Source organism: Cherax quadricarinatus, chromosome 69, assembly GCF_038502225.1.
Source record: "Cherax quadricarinatus isolate ZL_2023a chromosome 69, ASM3850222v1, whole genome shotgun sequence".
NCBI lineage: Eukaryota > Metazoa > Arthropoda > Malacostraca > Decapoda > Parastacidae > Cherax > Cherax quadricarinatus.
In genome coordinates this window covers 8,006,967-8,027,685 of record NC_091360.1, presented here as the reverse complement: position 1 = coordinate 8,027,685, position 20,719 = coordinate 8,006,967, and the positions used below count along the sequence as shown (strand labels likewise).

The 20,719-nt window shown below is 42.6% G+C and overlaps 1 protein-coding gene across 1 annotated transcript in view; it reads right to left on the bottom strand.

Moving 5' to 3' along the window:
- LOC138854780 (glycine receptor subunit alpha-4-like) overlaps nt 1–20,719 on the bottom strand; it is a 128,560-nt gene that overhangs the window by 10,959 nt on the left and 96,882 nt on the right. Inside the window, exon 8 of the mRNA XM_070099834.1 lies at nt 19,250–19,396. Coding sequence (XP_069955935.1) covers nt 19,250–19,396 — 147 coding nt within the window. The remainder of the gene's footprint in view (nt 1–19,249; nt 19,397–20,719) is intronic.

The window sequence follows — 20,719 nt, the reverse complement described above, 5'->3', positions numbered from 1 at the left end:
CGGTATGCGACTTGGACCTGCCTCGCATGGGCCTGTAGGCCTGCTACAGTGTTCCTTTTTTCTTATGTCCTTATGTCCTTCTCTATGAGTTCCCTAATTGTAGGTAAAAGATATATGTGCACTTATCCAGATATTTATTATGGATACCTTTCACCGCCTTATCCACTTTTCAGAGATAACGAAATAGTAATACGATTACACGACACCAGCATTAAGGGGACTTGAGCTAGAGCTCGCCACAGACAGGGTAATGTGGATTCATCTGTAAAAACCTACATTTGTGGTCACAGTGGTGGCCCATGATAACCTCCCTTAGCAATAGTGTCAGACACTGCAACACAATGGTATCTTGGTACAGGAGACATCTTACACTCTTCACCGCGTATCTTCTAGTTATGAGTGAGAAGGGTTGGATTCCATAGGGACCTGCCTTCTTACTTCCACTAGCGGATCCCGTCCCCTACAACGTCATCCAGATCTTCCAGCTCACCTTCGACAGTATTAAAGATTCCGTTCTCAAGCTTCACCTTCATATCGTTCCAGACCATGGAACTGAACTGTTCTCCATGCTGAGGGACTGACCACATCAAATATTTTTTCTCCAAGGTTAATGGACTGATTACGTCATCTTTATTGCTTTACTACTGCTCCCTTTGTGTTTGACTGAAGAAGCTTACTGTGTAGGCGAAACGTTTCATCAATAAAGATACTTAGCTGTTGTATATGTGTCTCAATCTTCATCCTAGTTAGATGAATCATGATGAAAGTTAAGACACTTGTGCAACATCTGGGTATCTTTATTGCAGACGTTTCGCCATCCAGTGGCTTTATCAATACAGATTCTTGGACATAATAAGAAATCAGAAGAACTATATATTTGGCGGGATGGTCCAGTGTATAACACACTGGCCTGCGAGTTTTAGGACTTTTGTCCAGGCTATGGGACTAACCACCTCAAAATTAGCTCCCGCTTGATATGGATTCTAATCCCACCCATTCGGCGATTCCACTTGTCAATGTTACAATTTTCACTCTAGCACCATACCTGGGGAGAAACCCTGTCACAGCTCTTAAGTTCTCTCAACCTCTCTTTATAAGGCTGAAGTCTGGCTGAAACAAAGTCCAAATAAACATCACGTCATTTTATATATCAGAAAAAAGATACGTTTTCAAGTCAGAAAAGAGATATATTTTAGGGTGATTGAGTGTGGCCTGGCGGCCACCACCCAGCCATTGAACTTCCCTGCCCACTTCGACAAAATTACGTCATTTGCATTTTCATGACAGAGTGCTGTAGACAAGGAAGAGTGAGGGGTGAGGCTGGTGTGGTGTGATCTGTTTGACTTGATAAAGTGTACTGTGTGCGAGAAACGTTGTCAATAAAGGATCACATTATACTGTTTCTGTGTTTATTTTTCCATCCTGGTGTGCTGTGATGGACGAATAATGTGATGAAGGCTTGATATAATAAGGTCAGTGGTCGATGGTCAGTGTCGCATGTGGTCAGTAATTAATGTCACATTTAACACAGTCACTGCCACAACTGCAGTTCCCATTTGTCTTTCCACAAAGTTACTGAAAGTACTGGTTTGGAAAGAGAGAAGTTGATGAGTGGAACAGTCTACCTAGTAGGGTATTGAAGCTAAAACCTTGGGTAGCTTCAAATATAGGTTACAAGTGCAACTAATGTGACATTTATTGTGGCAACGTTTCGCTCTCCAGGAGCTTTATCAATGGCTTGATAAAGCTCCTGGAGAGTGAAACGTTGCCACAATAAATGTCACATTAGTAGGTAAGACACAAAGGCAACAGTTAGGCAACTTTATTCCGAAACGTTTCGCCTACACAGTAGGCGACACTGCAACACATGGCCTCTTGGTACAGAAAACACCTTTCAAGTGAGAACTGTTGGATCTGAGAGGGACCTGACCTATCAGTGGCTACATTCTCACTACTACTACTACTACTATGCACCTCTCCTTCCGACAGTATTTAAGTCTCCGCACTGTCGCTTGATCTTCAGATAGTTCCTGACTATGGAACTGAACTCTCCAGGCTGAGGGACTGACAACCTCAAATTCTACGACTTCAAGGGTGATGGACTGATTACACTCGTTCACCATCTTCTACCTGTTCCTGGCCTACCTTTCTATATTCCGACTTGAAGTAAGCTCCTTACCTGTGCAGGCGGGAAACGTTTCGGAATAAAGTTGCCTAACTGTTGCCTTTGTGTCTTACCTACCAACCTGTCGGTATTTTATACCATTTTGATGTTCATCAAAATGTCACATTAGTTGCACTTGTGTCCTTTTACTTTACATATTGTCGGTAATTCTACCAACTTTATTACAAATATAGGTTAAATAAATATGTAAGTGAGGGGGGGGGGGTTGGATGTAAGTGAGACTTGCACTTGAGTTAATAAGGTTATCAAAGTTTATTCTTTGGGTAACATTGATAATAATGGCTTTGGCGAATATATTTTAGTGGATTTAGGTTCGACGAGGACGTTCCTAGTATGGGCCAGTAGGCATGCTGCAGTGTTCTTTCTTTCTTATATGCTTTATGTTCCTTTCACGATGATGTATCGTCATGCATTGATGGTATACAGTACAGACAAGATGATGGATAAAGACGCATGCAACTCTTGGTTATGTAGATGAATGGTTCAGAGAACCGACATGTAGATAAATTAGACACATGTGCAACTCTTGGGTATCTTTATTGAGGAAACGTTTCGCCACACAGTGGCTTCATCAGTCCATACAAAGGAGAATCTTGAAGAACAGGAGGAGAATGAGGTAATCAGTCCCTCAACCTTGAGTCGATGTGGTCAGTCCAATCAATCTTGGTTATCATTATTGCTGAAACATTTAGTTGATGAGTGGAACAGTCTACCTAGTTGGGTTATTGAGGCTAGGACTTTGGGTAGTTTCAAATTTAGGTTGGATAAGTACATGAGTGGGAGGGGTTGGATTTGAGTGGGACTTTCACATCAAAGCTTATTTCTTGGGTGGCATTGAAAATTGGGTTGGGCAAATGTTTTGTTAGTGGGATGAATTGTAAAGGACCTGCCTAGTATGGGCCAACAGGCCTCCTGCAGTGTGCCTCCTTTCTTATGTTCTTATGCTCTTATTTCTCCCGTGTAGGAAGTTTGTTCAAGAGAATACAGTGATGCTGTGTTATCTTTAAGGAATAACTTCGCTGTTTAAGTATCAGACACCAGAAGACAGACGACTTTGTTGTGATGTGCGACTCCCATTGCGGTGATGAAGTGTGAGCATCTTCTTGAACGCCTGTGGAACACGACCACCGGAACACAACAGAATGCTCACAAAACAAGACTCAGGGAACACCCAGAAGTGAGCCCCAGAAGACCATGGAACTCCCAGAGAAGAACTATAAACACATGAATATAATACGGCAATGAGAGGTGCAAAGGACCATAAAACGACCTAACATACACTATGGTGCTGTTCGCACCTACTCCTAGGTTGAGGGACTGATTACCTCATCTTCTGTACATAGTTCTACTGTCTTCAAGTTATGTCCTAGAATTTGTATTGATAAAGCCACTGGATGGCGAAACGTCTACAATAAAGATACCCAGATGTTGCACATGTGTCTTACTCTCACTAAATAAAAGGGAAACTGCAGCTGGTGTTGAGTTATTCAGAGGAGGAAAAAGGAAGATTATTGTATTTTGATTCTGTGGGCTCTCCACTAACACGTTCCCGGGAATTACTCAACAACTTTTTCCTGGGAATTCCAAATCATAATAATTTTTCTGCGAATCTTTTGAACACATAAATACCAGTGAATTTATTTATTTAAGAAATGCAACTTATAACGTCGAAGTTCTCTAACAACTCCACTAAGGACCAGAAAGAACAGAGGTACATCATTATTACATTTACAGATTTTCACGACTAACTTCACAGTAACTCAGACAAAAACAAACCTTTCTATGTCACATATAAATAAGAATTAGAAGACGAAAGAGTAACAGACCGACACGTAGAAAAAAAAAGGAGGAGAAAAAATATAAGACAAATAGGATGATGGAGAAGAATCAGTAGTTTGCTATCTCACTAGCAGTTTAGGGACGGTTTATTAGAATAAGAGTCAATGAAAAGAGTTGCCCTGAATGAACTCTCGAGAGTAATTCGACTGCCGTGAAATACACAAATATTCCGAGTATAGGAGAAAGAAGTTTTTGATGACGTTTCGGTCCAACTTGACTACTTACTAGTAACACTAACATACCAAGATGAAGGGAACAGTGACGGGATGAAGAGAGGAAGAAAGAAGGAAGTGGAGAAGCCAGCGGCAGAGGCAATGCTTCGGTCAGTAGGAGCAGCAGCAAGCCAGCCTTGCAGCAGCAGCAGGCAGCAGCAGCAGCAGGCACAGCCATGCAGCAGCAGCAGCAACAGCAGCAGCAGCAGCAGTGCAGCAGCAGCACCAGCAGTGGCAGCAGCAGCAGCAGCAGCAGCAGCAGCAGGCCAGCCTGCAGCAGCAGCAGCAGCAGCCCAGCAGTCAGCAGCAGCAGCAGCAGCAGCCAGTGGTGGCAGCAGCAGCCAGTGGCAGCAGGCAGCAGCAGCAGCAGCAGCCAGCAGGCCAGCAGCCAGCAGCAGCAGCAGCCAGCAGCAGCAGCCTCCAGCAGCAGCAGCAGCAGCAGCAGCAGCAGCAGGGTAGTAGTAGTAGTAGTAGTAGTAGTAGTAGTAGTAATGGTAGTAGTATAATGAAGAGACTTGTTATTAACGTTAGCATAAAAATAATTAATATATACCAGACACTGAGCTAAGAGGAGAAATAACAGCCAGGAATACCAATTAAATCCCAGGTATATATATATATATATATATATATATATATATATATATATATATATATATATATATATATATATATATATATATATATATATATATATGCAAAACAACCACTGTGAAAGAATAGAGAAATTCCAAGCGCTTTCGTGACTACTCACATTATCAAGGAACAATGAAAGTAATGTATCAAAGGAAGGCATATAAAGGGTCTAAACCACACCTCACTATCACATCCCACAACAAAGCAACACCTGACTCACGAAATCGTAATGACACGATTGCAAACAAACCATACCCCGGCTGGGATTGAACCCGCGGTCAGAGAGTCTCAAAACTCCAGCCCGTCGCGTTAGCCACTAGACCAGCTAGCCACAATAAGATTCGTCCAACTAGGTATATTTCTACACCATAGGAAGGTTAGCACAGGCACCACTGTGACCACAAATGCAAGTTTTTACAGACGAATCTCCAGCTAGCGTGGCCGTGACGGGGTATGGTTTGTTTGCAATCGTGTCATTACGATTTCATGAGTCATGTTGACGGCAGTGAAGGGACTTGAGCTAGGGTTCGTCACGGCCACGCTAGTTGGAGATTCGTCTGTAAAAACTTGCATTTGTGGTCACAGTGGTGCCTGTGCTAACCTTCCTATGGTGTAGAAATATACCTAGTTGGACGAATCTTATTGTGGCTAGCTGGTCTAGTGGCTAACGCGACGGGCTGGAGTTTTGAGACTCTCTGACCGCGGGTTCAATCCCAGCTGGGGTATGGTTTGAAAGCAACACCTGACGCGCGACTCATAAGAAAGGGAACACAGCAGCAGGCCCGCTGGCCCAACTAGACAGGTCCTTCACACACCCACCAACAAACTATTCTACCCAAGAATTAAGAATTTTAAAATTTATTATTTGTCCAATGTATTATTAAATTCTTCCTAAATTCTATTAATTATAAATGGGTCTAATTTATATAAACCAAAGGAAATATTCATATTACTGTCAAAACTGCTTTTTATGAAACAAGATTCAATTATATTTCTGTCAACCATGGACTTGCTTGATACAACTTTCTCAACTTTTTGAAAATCAATTGGATGGTTAAAATCTCTCAAATGAATAAACAGAGCATTGGAATCTTGTCCAGTTCTAATGCTATATTTATGTTGTTTTAGTCTTAGTTCGAGACTTTTACCAGTTTGACCGTAATAAACTTTATCGCAAATTTTACAAGGAATCTTGTAGACACATTTTGGGGGGAATTCTTTATCAATAGTTTTTTTTACTGTATCAAGATTTTTAAATATAACTTTGATATTAAAAGTCTTAAGAAGAGAAGGCATATCAACCAAGTTTTCATGGTGAGTGAGAACCAACATATTTTTAGTTGAATAAGGTTTGTTATCCCTTTTTGGATTGTAAAAAGTATTTCTAGCAATTTTAAAAGATTTATCAATTACGTTTCTTGGGTATTTCAAATCATTACCTATTTCATAAATTTTGGATATTTCTTCATCTATGAACTCTGGACTACAAATACACAAAGCTGTGAAGAATAATAGTGGACATATGAACAGTTGTTTGTAGGTTTTCTGAAAATTTTTAATTTGAACTCATTATTACCCTTAATAATTAAAACATCTAGAAAAGGCAATGAGTTATTTTTCTCAAACTCAATAGTAAAGTTTATAGAATGGGGCTAAGCTATTTAATTTGCCAAGGAAATGGTGTATATGTACATTCTTGGGCATAAGACACAAAATATTATCAACATATCTGAACCATTTAACACTATTACGGAGGATTGTGTTAAGCAGCCTTGTTTCAAGGTTGCTTAACACAATTTCCTTGGTAAATTAAACAGCTGGGATGGTTGACCAGGAGCAGGAAGTGTGGGTTACTGGGTTGGTTGACCAGGGGCAGGAAGTGTGGGTTTACTGGGTTGGTTGACCAGGGTAGGAAGTGTGGGTTACTGGGTTGGTTGACCAGGGGCAGGAAGTGTGGGTTACTGGGTTGGTTGACCAGGAGCAGGAAGTGTGGGTTACTGGGTTGGTTGACCAGGAGCAGGAAGTGTGGGTTACTGGGTTGGTTGACCAGGAGCAGGAAGTGTGGGTTACTGGGTTGGTTGACCAGGAGCAGGAAGCGTGGGTTACTGGGTTGGTTGACCAAAAGCAGGAAGTGTGGGTTACTGAGTTGGTTGACCAAAAGCAGGAAGTGTGGGTTACTGGGTTGGTTGACCAGGAGCAGGAAGCGTGGGTTACTGGGTTGGTTGACCAGGAGCAGGAAGTGTGGGTTACTGGGTTGGTTGACCAGGAGAAGGAAGCGTGGGTTATTGGGTTGGTTGACCAGGAGCAGGAAGTGTGGGTTACTGGGTAGGTTGACCAGGAGCAGGAAGCGTGGGTTACTGGGTTGGTTGACCAGGAGCAGGAAGTGTGGGTTACTGGGTTGGTTGACCAGGGGTAGGAAGTGTGGGTTACTGGGTTGGTTGACCAGGGGTAGGAAGTGTGGGTTACTGGGTTGGTTGACCAGGGGCAGGAAGTGTGAGTTACTGGGTTGGTTGACCAGGAGCAGGAAGTGTGGGTTACTGGGTTGGTTGACCAGGATCAGGAAGTGTGCGTTACTGGGTTGGTTGATCAGGAGCAAGAAGTGTGGGTTACTGGGTTGGTTGACCAGGAGCAGGAAGCGTGGGTTACTGGGTTGGTTGACCAGGAGCAGGAAGCGTGGGTTACTGGGTTGGTTGACCAGGGGCAGGGAGTGTGGGTTACTGGGTTGGTTGACCAGGAGCAAGAAGCGTGGGTTACTGGGTTGGTTGATCAGGAGAAGGGAGTGTGGGTTACTGGGTTGGTTGACCAGGGGCAGGGAGTGTGGGTTACTGGGTTGGTTGACCAGGAGCAGGAAGCATGGGTTACTGGGTTGGTTGACCAGGGGCAGGGAGTGTGGGTTACTGGGTTGGTTGACCAGGAGCAGGGAGTGTGGGTTACTGGGTTGGTTGACCAGGGGCAGGGAGTGTTGGTTACTGGGTTGGTTGACCAGGAGCAGGAAGCGTGGGTTACTGGGTTGGTTGACCAGGAGCAGGGAGCGTGAGTTACTGGGTTGGTTGACCAGGAACAGGAAGCGTGGGTTACTGGGTTGGTTGACCAGGGGCAGGAAGTGTGGGTTACTAGGTTGGTTGACCAGGGACAGGAAGTTTGGGTTACTGGGTTGGTTGACCAGGGGCAGGAAGTGTGGGTTTACTTCGTTGGTTGACCAGGGTAGGAAGTGTGGGTTACTGGGTTGGTTGACCAGGAGCAGGAAGTGTGGGTTACTGGGTTGGTTGACCAGGGGTAGGAAGTGTGGGTTACTGGGTTGGTTGACCAGGGGTAGGAAGTGTGAGTTACTGGGTTGATTGACCAGGGGCAGGAAGTGTGGGTTACTGGATTGGTTGACCAGGGGCAGGGAGTGTGGGTTACTGGGTTGGTTGACCAGGAGCAGGAAGCGTGGGTTACTGTTTGGTTGACCAGGAGCAGGAAGCGTGGGTTACTGGGTTGGTTGACCAGGAGCAGGGAGTGTGGGTTACTGGGTTGGTTGACCAGGAGCAGGAAGCGTGGGTTACTGGGTTGGTTGACCAGGAGCAGGGAGTGTGAGTTACTGGGTTGGTTGACCAGGGGCAGGGAGTGTGGGTTACTGGGTTGGTTGACCAGGGGCAGGGAGTTTGGGTTACTGGGTTGGTTGACCAGGGGCAGGGAGTGTTGGTTACTGGGTTGGTTGACCAGGAGCAGGAAGCGTGGGTTACTGGGTTGGTTGACCAGGAGCAGGGAGTGTGAGTTACTGGGTTGGTTGACCAGGAACGGGAAGCGTGGGTTACTGGGTTGGTTGACCAGGGGCAGGAAGTGTGGGTTACTAGGTTGGTTGACCAGGGACAGGAAGTGTGGGTTACTGGGTTGGTTGACCAGGGGCAGGAAGTGTGGGTTTACTGGGTTGGTTGACCAGGGTAGGAAGTGTGGGTTACTGGGTTGGTTGACCAGGGGTAGGAAGTGTGAGTTACTGGGTTGGTTGACCAGGGGCAGGGAGTGTGGGTTACTGGGTTGGTTGACCAGGGGCAGGGAGTGTGGGTTACTGGGTTGGTTGACCAGGAGCAGGAAGCGTGGGTTACTGTTTGGTTGACCAGGAGCAGGAAGCGTGGGTTACTGGGTTGGTTGACCAGGAGCAGGGAGTGTGGGTTACTGGGTTGGTTGACCAGGAGCAGGAAGCGTGGGTTATTGGGTTGGTTGACCAGGAGCAGGGAGTGTGAGTTACTGGGTTGGTTGACCAGGGGCAGGGAGTGTGGGTTACTGGGTTGGTTGACCAGGGGCAGGGAGTGTGGGTTACTGGGTTGGTTGACCAGGGGCAGGGAGTGTTGGTTACTGGGTTGGTTGACCAGGAGCAGAAAGCGTGGGTTACTGGGTTGGTTGACTAGGAGCAGGAAGCGTGGGTTACTGGGTTGGTTGACCAGGGGCAGGGAGTGTGGGTTACTGGGTTGGTTGACCAGGAACAGGAAGCGTGGATTACTTGGTTGGTTGACCAGGGGTAGGGTGTGTGGGATACTGGGTTGGTTGACCAGGAGCAGGAAGCGTGGGTTACTGGGTTGGTTGACCAGGGGCAGGAAGTGTGGGATACTGGGTTGGTTGACCAGGGGTGGGTGGCATTAGTTACAGAAAGCCTTTCAGCTGGTCAGTAATAACAGCTGGTCAGCAATAACAGCTGGTCAGTAATAACAGCTGGTCAGCAATAACAGCTGGTCGGTAATAACAGCTGGTCGGTAATAACAGCTGGTCGGTAATAACAACTGGTCGGTAATAATAGCTGGTCAGCAATAACAGCTGGTCAGCAATAACAGCTGGTCAGTAATAACAGCTGGTCAGCAATAACAGCTGGTCGGTAATAACAGCTGGTCGGTAATAACAGCTGGTCAGCAATAACAGCTGGTCAGCAATAACAGCTGGTCGGTAATAACAGCTGGTCGGTAATAACAGCTGGTCAGCAATAACAGCTGGTCAGCAATAACAGCTGTTCATTAATAACCACATCTCGCAGCACTACAAGAGATGTGGTAATACCAAGACCTATTCTTGTAAAACCCTCTCTAAAAAGAGAGTTAGAGAGAGAGAGAGAGAGAGAGAGAGAGAGAGAGTATATGATTGTTAAGTAATAATATCTCAATATCTTCTGAAATAAGCCTGCCATAGCTAGTGAACTAGATTAAATATTTAACGAAATCCTCATCACTCCACTGAAGTCTCCCAGCTCAGGCTGACACATTTCATTACCTCGTGTAAGGAACACATTCTGTGTAATGGAATATGTCAAGGAAACGTTGCTTCCTTTTGATTCCACAATGAAACTATCACATAGATATGTAGCAGCACACTTCGCATGTGGTCAATATGTATATATATATTTTTTTTGTATTTTTATAAAATTCTCTTACAGTGGGAAATGTGCGTTTATCGTTGAGAAATTCCTGAGTGGTGGCTGACTCCAAGTTAATGGAGTGACTTTCAGAACTAGAGTAGCGGCAGTGCCTTTTTGATTTCGAGTTGTGGTAGTGAGTTTTTGATTTAGAGTGGTGGTAGTGGCTTTTTGATTTAGAGTGGTGGTAGTGGCTTTTTGATTTAGAGTGGTGGTAGTGTTTTTTTGATTTAGAGTGGCGGTAGTGGCGTCTTGATTCAGAGGAGTGGTTGTTGTGGCTCCTTGATTCAAAGTGGTTGTTGCGGCTTCTTGATCCAGTGTAATAGTAGTGGCTTCTTGATCCAGAGTGGTGTATAGCCCTTAAATTAAAGGTGTCAAGATTGCCTTTCTAAAGGTGGTTAGATATGCCATTAAATTAAAGGTGACTAGATAATCTGTTAAATTAAAGGAGACCGAATAGTCTGTTAAATTAAAGGTGATTTCGTAGACCCAAATAATCAAAGGTGACAGGCTAGCCTCTTAAATCAGTGTGGTGTTACAGCTTACATTTATACCCCTTGTCCCAATAAAATTCTCCAGTGTTATAATCCTATATATTAGACTATTGCACAAGCGAAACGTCTCAACAATACAGATACCCAAGTGATGTATACAAGTCTTATTCCTCAACTCGTCGGTATTGTTTACCGTTTTCATTTTGAGTAACAAAGAGTACTTCGGCCTTGCAGGACCTCTGTTTCCAGCCTCGCTGGAAACCAGAGGTCCAGTTAATGGCTTCATACTGAGAGAAGTGGGGCGAGAAGCTGCAGCTGCCACCACAATGTCTTAGAAATTAATGTTTCATTGACGGGTTGGCAGCATGTAAGAGTGTAATAGACCGGAGTATTGGTTTCCATAGGCGTTCCAGGCTGTTAACTGTGGCGTGTGTGTTTCTCTGAATGCTACCATTCCAGGTTGCGTAATAGCTGCTGTACCGTGCATGCTGCCATTCCAGGTTGCGTACTAGCTGTTGTACTGTGAATGTTGCCTTTCCAGGTTGCGTACTAGCTGCTGTACTGTGAATGTTGCCATTCCAGGTTGCGTACTAGCTGCTGTACTGTGAATGTTGCCATTCCAGGTTGCGTACTAGCTGCTGTACTGTGAATGTTGCCATTCCAGGTTGCGTACTAGCTGCTGTACTGTGAATACTGCCATTCCAGGTTTCGTACCAACTGCTGTACTGTGAATGCTGCCATTCCAGGTTGCTTACTAGCTACTGTACTTTGAATTTTACCTTTGCAGTTATGTACTGTACAAGGTAGTGTGACCCAAAGAAGAAAATACGTTCACCATAGCTCATTCAATAGCTATCTAGCTGGAAAAGTTCGAAACGTTCAGCGTAACCAGTGACATGCCTGTGATTTACAAACCAATGTTACTTATTTCTTGTAACTATTTGGGCGAAACATTGGGATACACTTATCACCATCTGACGAAGATCCGTGCTTGCATACTGGAGAACTTTCAGTCACGATCATCGTCATGTTGAGCGAAACTTTATAAGTGATTAAAGACGGTTGGGTGAAACGTTGTACATACAAAAGTCTTCACTGCAGTAGTATCTTTGTTACCAGACAGATGTAAACAACTACAGATGTAAACAACTATAGGCCAATATCAAACTTACCATTGCTATCCAAAATCTTCAAGAAACTCGTGCACAGGAGACTATATTCATTTATAACGTCACAAAACATACTCAACCCTTGCCAATTTGGATTCAGGAAAAATAAAAGCACTAATGATGCAATTATAAAAATGATAGACCTGCTTTACACAGCATTGGAACATAAGGAATATCCGCTAGGAATTTTTATTGACCTAAGAAAAGCGTTTGACACAGTTGACCACGGCATCCTACTCCACAAACTTGATCACAAACTTGGCCATGCGCTTGCATATTTCAAATCCTACCTTTCTAATAGGTATCAGTGTGTCACCATTAAAGACACAGCCTCATCAATACGGCCACTTGATACTGGAGTTCCGCAGGGAAGTGTCCTTGGACCCCTGCTCTTCCTCATTTACATCAATGATCTTCCAAACATATCCCAACACCTGAAACCCATTCTCTTTGCTGACGACACGACTTACGTCATCTCCCACCCTAATCTTGCCACCCTCAACACCATTGTTAACGAGGAGCTGCTCAAAATATCGACTTGGATGACAGCCAATAAACTTACACTTAACACTGACAAAACCTACTATATTATGTTTGGTAGCAGAGCAGGTGTTGCGCAACTTAACATTAAGATCGACAACACTCTAATTGCCAAACATAATGAGGGCAAATTACTTGGCCTATACCTCGACAACAACCTAAATTTCAGCACCCATATCCAACACATAACAAAAAGAGTATCCAAAACGGTGGGGATCCTCTCCAAGATACGATACTACGTGCCGCAAACTGCCCTTCTCACACTGCACCATTCACTTATGTATCCATACCTCACCTATGCTATCTGTGCTTGGGATTCAACTGCAGCAACACACCTAAGGCCATTAATAACCCAACAAAAAGCTGTAGTATGAATAATCACTAAATCACATCCCTGGCAACACACCCCTCCTCTTCATAGATCTAAACTTACTCCCTGTTCAGAACATCCACACTTACTACTGTGCAATCTATATCTACAGGACCTTAATTCCAATATTTACCTTGACCTAAAACGCTTTCTTGATAGTTGTGACAGGATCCACAGGCATAACACCAGACACAAAAATCTCTATGACATTCCCCGTGTTCGACTAAACCTTTACAAAAATTCAATGTATTTCAAAGGACCTAAAATCTGGAACACCCTACCTGAAAACTCTAGAACTGCAGACACATTCATCACTTTCAAAACTGCAGTTAGAAAACATCTTATCTCCCTGACAACTAACTACATGATAATCACTTGGTGGTTCACAATTACACTCACTCACCCACTGACTATAAACACAGAAATACTAAACTTAATCTTAAAATAATGAATCCTAACTAGTCATAAGTTTGCCTATGATACTCCAATATAGACACTTTGTATTGTGCTAAAACAAAAGCATTCACATTGCTAAATTCACAAATTATAATGTAGTCACTTAGCCTTAATACCATAATCTGTAAGGATTTACTGTTAAGAATTAATCTAAGTCTGCTCGAAATGCCTAGCCATGCTAGGTGTCCTAGTGGCCCTCTCTGTAATTAGTATTTTATAACATATAAACCACACAATATTCAAATCCTGTAAACCCCACATTGTAACCCTTATAGAGAATAAACTTGATTTGATTTGATTTAAAAAAAGAGAGAAAGAACTAGAGCGAGTACTGAAGACAACAGAAAAGAGGAAGCTTAAGTTACTGGTTTATACTGGGACGACGTTTCGCCCTGTGTAGAACTTTATCAAGTCATGACTTCAAAAGTTCTACAGAGAAGAAAATTTGACTTGATAATACTCCATAATGAGTGAAACATGACCTGTTAAAGCTTTACAGAGTGAAACGTAAGTCTGTACACAAGATCGAAATATGATAAATCTCTACACTGAGCTAAATGTTGTTCATAAAAATCTTCTGTTGCAACGTCTGTCTTATCTATTGTACTGAAGCACTGCAATGAAATTTGACGTCAATTGATAAAGACACATGTGCAACACCTGGCTATATTTTTGTGGAGATATATCGCCAACTAGCGTCTTTATCAGTCCGATATAGAGAAGAAAGGAAGTAAGGCGGAGATGGGTTAATTCGAGGCAATCAGTCCCTAAGCTATGGATTAATACTACTAGTGAGCCCCGCCAACATGTGACACCACCTCCAGCTGCTTCACCTCACCGGTTACCAGTACATCAAGTGTTACACTTGTCTCATACGTTTGGACACGTCAGAGTTGAAGAATTACAGAGGAATTAAATGTAATGAGTTAACCAAGAATACATGTCTCAGCAAATAGATCTTCGAAGAAAGACAAATGACAGAATAGATATAAAAAAAAGTTCTAAGAGCCTTCAGAAATCTTTGGGATAAAAAAAAAGTTTTAGTGAATGCTAAATAAAAGGAATAAGGTGTCCAGTAAGTCTGGAACCAAATGGAAAAGAACAGATAAAAACCAATAATTAAGATTTTTATTCAGGGAACTTGTGTCTTATCCATCAACTGGTCGGTATTGTATAACAAAAGTTTAGTTGAGATTGATCATGTAAAGCGAATGTATGATCAAATTTTAATTTAATTTTGTGAGGTTTCCCGGGTTCATGAGAATGGTCTCTCCTAAGACTGGAAGTTTGGGATGGCTAATCAGAAGCTCATGAAGACCTGTCGATATACTAAAGACGTAGCAGTACATCAGGACCAACGAAGAAAAATTCAGAGACAAGATTTTTGCCAATCAGAGAGCAGTTGAATGTTTTCTCCAGACAGTAATCAGCCAATGAGCAGCGGGAGGGTTATTTCCCCGGGGTGTGGGAGCAGCCAATCAGGGGCCAGAAAGTCCCACCACGGAGCTATATAATTTTCAAGCTCAAGACATTTGTGATTAGTTTCCTCCCTGCTACACGAGAAACTTGATGCGGTCTCCCCAGACCTGCAGGATTCACTCACTGACGCATTTTTACCCCTTAAGGGAAGGGCCCTTGATTCAAGAAACAGGGACTATTCTCCCCTTTCACTCTGATCTAGTTCAATTCTTCCCTCCGATAAGAATAGTAGTTCATCTATATCTAATGGATAGTAATTTTATGATAGTCTTATATAGTAATCCAATAGCTTTAAATGGTAGGTAGGTGGTAGATTCACCGGTATAATCGCCCTGCCCGGGCCTTGTCCAAGAGGTGGCCCGGCCTTGGCTCCCTGTCGGGGGAATGTCTCAGACCAATATCTGCCATGGGAGGAGGTACAAGTACCTCCTCATCGTCTGGGACCAGCTGTCCCCAGGCCTAGCCCCATTCCCCATCCCCACGGGGCTCGAAGGGAGAAGCTAGGGACCTTGGGCTGCTCAAACAACGCCCACACTATGCTCGAAGGGTGTGGCAGCTGCATAGCAGCAGACAATGTCAAGAAGTGCAAAGGCAGCAAGCACTACAGGATCCTTTTGGAGCCACACCTCAACTTTGGGCCGAAGCCCTAGCACTGGGGAAGCTCAAAAATGCCTCTTACTGTGTGTGCTGCTGCTGCTGCTACTTCACTTGTCTATTGCTTTAAATGGAGTGTAATACCTAGCTGGGTTAAGCTAATGGTTAAGCCATTCAGGAAACACTTGTTTCCAGATCGTCAGGAAACACTTGTTTCCAGATCGTCAGGAAACAGGTGTTTCCTGATGATTAACTTGTGTTGTTTTGTTTACTGGCCAATTTTTTTGTATCTGAGGAAAATTGATAAATTATTGTGGAGAAAATGGAACAAGAGAACACCAACATTGTTACTGAACGTTCATTTATTCACACATACACACACAGGAGCTGTGAATCGACCCCTGTAACCACATTTAGGCGAGAGCATTACCAAAAAATAAAAAAAAATACGTGGATGATCAATAACACCAATAATTATAAATAATAATAATAATAATAATAATAATAATAATAATAATAATAATAATAATAATAATAATAATAATAATAATAATAATAATGTAATAAAGTTGGTAGAACTACCGACAATATGTAAAGTAAAAGGACACAAGTGCAACTAATGTGACATTTTATTGTGGCAACGTTTCGCTCACCAGGAGCTTTATCAAGCCATTACAAACAATACATGGACACAGTGGGTATATAAAGGCTCAGAGTGAGGTGCAATACTAGTGAGGTAACATATCGATGTTCACTAGTGGTAGTGGTAGTAGTAGTAGTAGTAGTAGTAGTAGTAGTAGTAGTAGTAGTAGTAGTAGTAGTAGTAGTAGTAGTAGTAGTAGTAGTAGTAGTAGTAGTAGTAGTGACAAAAGTAATACAATATGATAGAGCAATTAATTCGTACATGAGTAAAAGGATATAAAAGCTATTACTTGGGTAACATAAAAATAGGTTGGACAAATATAGACTGGAAAGAGACAGGTTGTTTCAGTGTTCACTCTTTGTAATGTGCTTTGTGTAGTATAACAGGAGAGACTATGTGATGGCAGGGTTTACTGTTTTCAGGAGGATTCTTGCTAAGACTTCGGAGATGGTGAAGCTGCCGTTGTTTTGTTTAATTGTATTTGAAACAGCGATCAGTGCTGATTCGAGGCACTTGCGTCTGCGGAAATTAGTTTCTTTGATCACTAATTGGGCGTCTCTGAATTTCATGAGATGATTGGTGGAATTTCGGTGTTGTACACAGGCGTTGTTCAAGTTATCGTTCCTACATGCGTAAATGTGTTCATTGAGGCGGGTGTCGAGGTTTCTTGCTGTTTCACCTACGTAAATCTTGTCACAGCCTCCACAGGGTATAGTGTAAACTCCTGCATTGACTGGTTCGTGGTGCTTGGATCTTGTCCTGGTTAGATCCTTTATTGAAGTGCTGGAAGCGATGGCGACTCTGGTGTTAGCTTGTGAAAGTACTTTTGAGACGTTCAGTGCAACCTGGCTGTTGGGAAGAATTATAACTTTGTTGGAAGTGGTGTTGATGCGTGGAGAATTAATGATCTGAAGAGCTCTTTTCTTGCAGTCTTTGATGAAAAAAGAAGGAAAATGTAACTCAGTGAATGTTTGGTGAATGTATGTACATTCCTCGTCAAGAAACTCAGGACTACAAATTCGGTATGCTCTTAGGAAAAACCCGATGATGATGCCTCTTTTGGTCTTGGTATCTTGACTGGAATAGAAGTGTGTGAGATCATTTTTATTGGTGGGTTTCCGATAAACTTGAAATCTTAGTTGTTGTCTACTTTGTGAATGAGGACGTCGAGGAAAGGTAGCTTGTCATTGGACTCTTCTTCTAGTGTAAACTGAATCGCCGGTTCAACTGCGCTGAGCCTTGCCTGAAGATTCCGTACATCAAAACGTTTGGGAGTTATTACGAGGACATCGTCCACGTAACGTAACCAAGTGACGCTTGAAGGGATGATGTTGGCGAAGTGTTCGGACTCTAGGTGTTCCATGTATAAGTTGGCTAGGACGGCACTTATGGGGGACCCCATTCCCATGCCGTAGGTTTGTTTGTAGAGCTTGTTATTGAAAGAAAAACAGTTGAAATTAACACAGAGTTCAATCAAGTCAACAAAATCTCCGGGAGGTAGAGTGACTTCCCTCTTCACATCAGGACCTTAATCTTCCTCTACCTCCCGGAGATTTTGTTCACTTGATTGAACTCTGTGTTAATTTCAACTGTTTTTCTTTCAATAACAAGCTCTACAAACAAACCTACGGCATGGGAATGGGGTCCCCCATCAGTGCCGTCCTAACCAACTTATACATGGAACACCTAGAGTCCGAACACTTCGCCAACATCATTCCTTCAAGCGTCACTTGGTTACGTTACGTGGACGACGTCCTCGTAATAACTCCCAAACGTTTTGATGTACGGAATCTTCAGGCAAGGCTCAACGCAGTTGAACCGGCGATTCAGTTTACACTAGAAGAAGAGTCCAATGACAAGCTACCTTTCCTCGACGTCCTCATTCACAAAGTAGACAACAACCTAAGATTTCAAGTTTATCGGAAACCCACCAATAAAAATGATCTCACACACTTCTATTCCAGTCAAGATACCAAGACCAAAAGAGGCATCATCATCGGGTTTTTCCTAAGAGCATACCGAATTTGTAGTCCTGAGTTTCTTGACGAGGAATGTACATACATTCACCAAACATTCACTGAGTTACATTTTCCTTCTTTTTTCATCAAAGACTGCAAGAAAAGAGCTCTTCAGATCATTAATTCTCCACGCATCAACACCACTCCCAACCAAGTTATAATTCTTCCCAACAGCCAGGTTGCACTGAACGTCTCAAAAGTACTTTCACAAGCTAACACCAGAGTCGCCATCGCTTCTAGCACTTCAATAAAGGATCTAACCAGGACAAAATCCAAGCACCACGAACCAGTCAATGCAGGAGTTTACACTATACCCTGTGGAGGCTGTGACAAGATTTACGTAGGTGAAACAGCAAGAAACCTCGACACCCGCCTCAATGAACACATTTACGCATGTAGGAACGATAACTTGAACAACGCCTGTGTACAACACCGAAATTCCATCAATCATCTCATGAAATTCAGAGACGCCCAATTAGTGATCAAAGAAACTAATTTCAGCAGACGCAAGTGCCTCGAATCAGCACTGATCGCTGTTTCGAATACAATTAAACAAAACAACGGCAGCTTCACCATCTCCGAAGTCTTAGCAAGAATCCTCCTGAAAACAGTAAACCCTGCCATCACATAGTCTCTCCTGTTATACTACACAAAGCACATTACAGAGAGTGAACACTGAAACAACCTGTCTCTTTCCAGTCTATATTTGTCCAACCTATTTTTATGTTACCCAAGTAATAGCTTCTATATCCTTTTACTCATGTACGGATTAATTGCTCTACCATATTGTATTACTTTTGTCACTACTACTACTACTACTACTACTACTACTACTACTACTACTACTACTACTACTACTACTACTACTACTACTACTACTACTACTACTACTACTACTACCACTACCACTAGTGAACATCGAAATGGTACCTCACTAGTATTGCACCTCACTCTGAGCCTTTATATACCCACTGTGTCCATGTATTGTTTGTAATGGCTTGATAAAGCTCCTGGAGAGCGAAACGTTGCCACAATAAAATGTCACATTAGTTGAACTTGTGTCCTTTTACTTTACATACAATAATAATAATAATATAGAAAATAAAGAACAGGTGAAAGTTCCATCAAGCTCTCTTATTGGTTATTCTAATGCTGGCAGGCTAGGCAAAGCCCTCCAATTGGCTCTCGCAATTCAGTCAAGTAGACTCACCGAGCTCCCTCACTGGTCACCTACCTCACCCTGACAGATACTTTTCCTGCCATTGGCTCGTCTCTGGACGGCGGGAGACCTGCGCGGCACGCTGACTGCCTGTCCAGTGTCCTTGATGGTGCTCCTGGAGGGAACATCTTCGAAGTCCTCCGCCGCTTTCTTCGGCGAATCCTGCCGAAGGAAGAATTTATTTTACGCGGGGGCTGGTGTGGGACCGGGCCGCGGGGAGCGGTGGCCCCCTCCGTGTGTGCCATTCATGAAATAAATGAGACACTTGGACAGCGTTTGTTATTTATTAACATGTCGGGTTTTATACAATTTATACACATACACATTCATTTATACACATTCAATTTACGCACATTTATACATATTCATTCATATACATAATAATAATACACATTCAATTTACGCACATTCATTTATACACATTCATTTATACACATTCATTTATACATATTCATTGATACACATCTATTTATATACTTTCATTTGCCTATACACATTTATACACCTTCATTTATACTAATTTATACACATTCATTGACCCATACACATTTATACGCCTTTATTTATACTCATTTATACACATTCATTTATATAAATTCATTTACACACGTTCAATTATGCACAATCTACACACATTTATACACATTCATTTATACATTTTCATTTATACACATTCATTTATACATTTTCATTTATACACATTAATTTGTACACATTCTGCCGGAGGATCTAGCGTCAGGGGAATTTACCCACACTAATGTTATCATTGCCGGGCGATAACAAGTCATTGCATTAATAAAAATAGTCACTGCATTGATAACAACAGTCAATGCATCGATAAAAACAATCACTGCATTGATAACAACAGTAAAAGAATTGATAACAGTCAGAGCATTGATAACAAGTCTGGTCTAGTGGCTAACGCGACGGGCTGGAGTTTTGAGACTCTCTGACCGCGGGTTCAATCCCGGCCGGGGTATGGTTTAACAAGTCAGAGAATTGATAACAACAGTCAGGGCATTGATAACAAGTCAGAGAATTGATAACAACAGTCAGGGCACTGATAACAAGTCAATGCATTGATAACACCAGTCACTGCATTGGTAACAACAGTTACTGCATTGATAGCAAATCAGGGCACTGATAACAAATAACAACAGTCAGGGCATTGATAACAACAGTTACTGCATTGATAACAACAGTCAGGGCACTGATAACAAATAACAACAGTCAGGGCATTGATAACAACAGTCACTGCATTGATAATAACAGTCACTGCATTGATAACAACAGTCAGGGCATTGATAACAAGTCACTGCATTGATAACAACAATCATTGCATTGATAACAGTCAGAACATTGATAACAGCAGTCACTACATTAATAACAACAGTCACTGCATTGATAACAGTCAAGGCATTGATAACAATAGTCACTGCATTAATAACAACAATCACTGCATTGATAACAACAATCACTGCATTG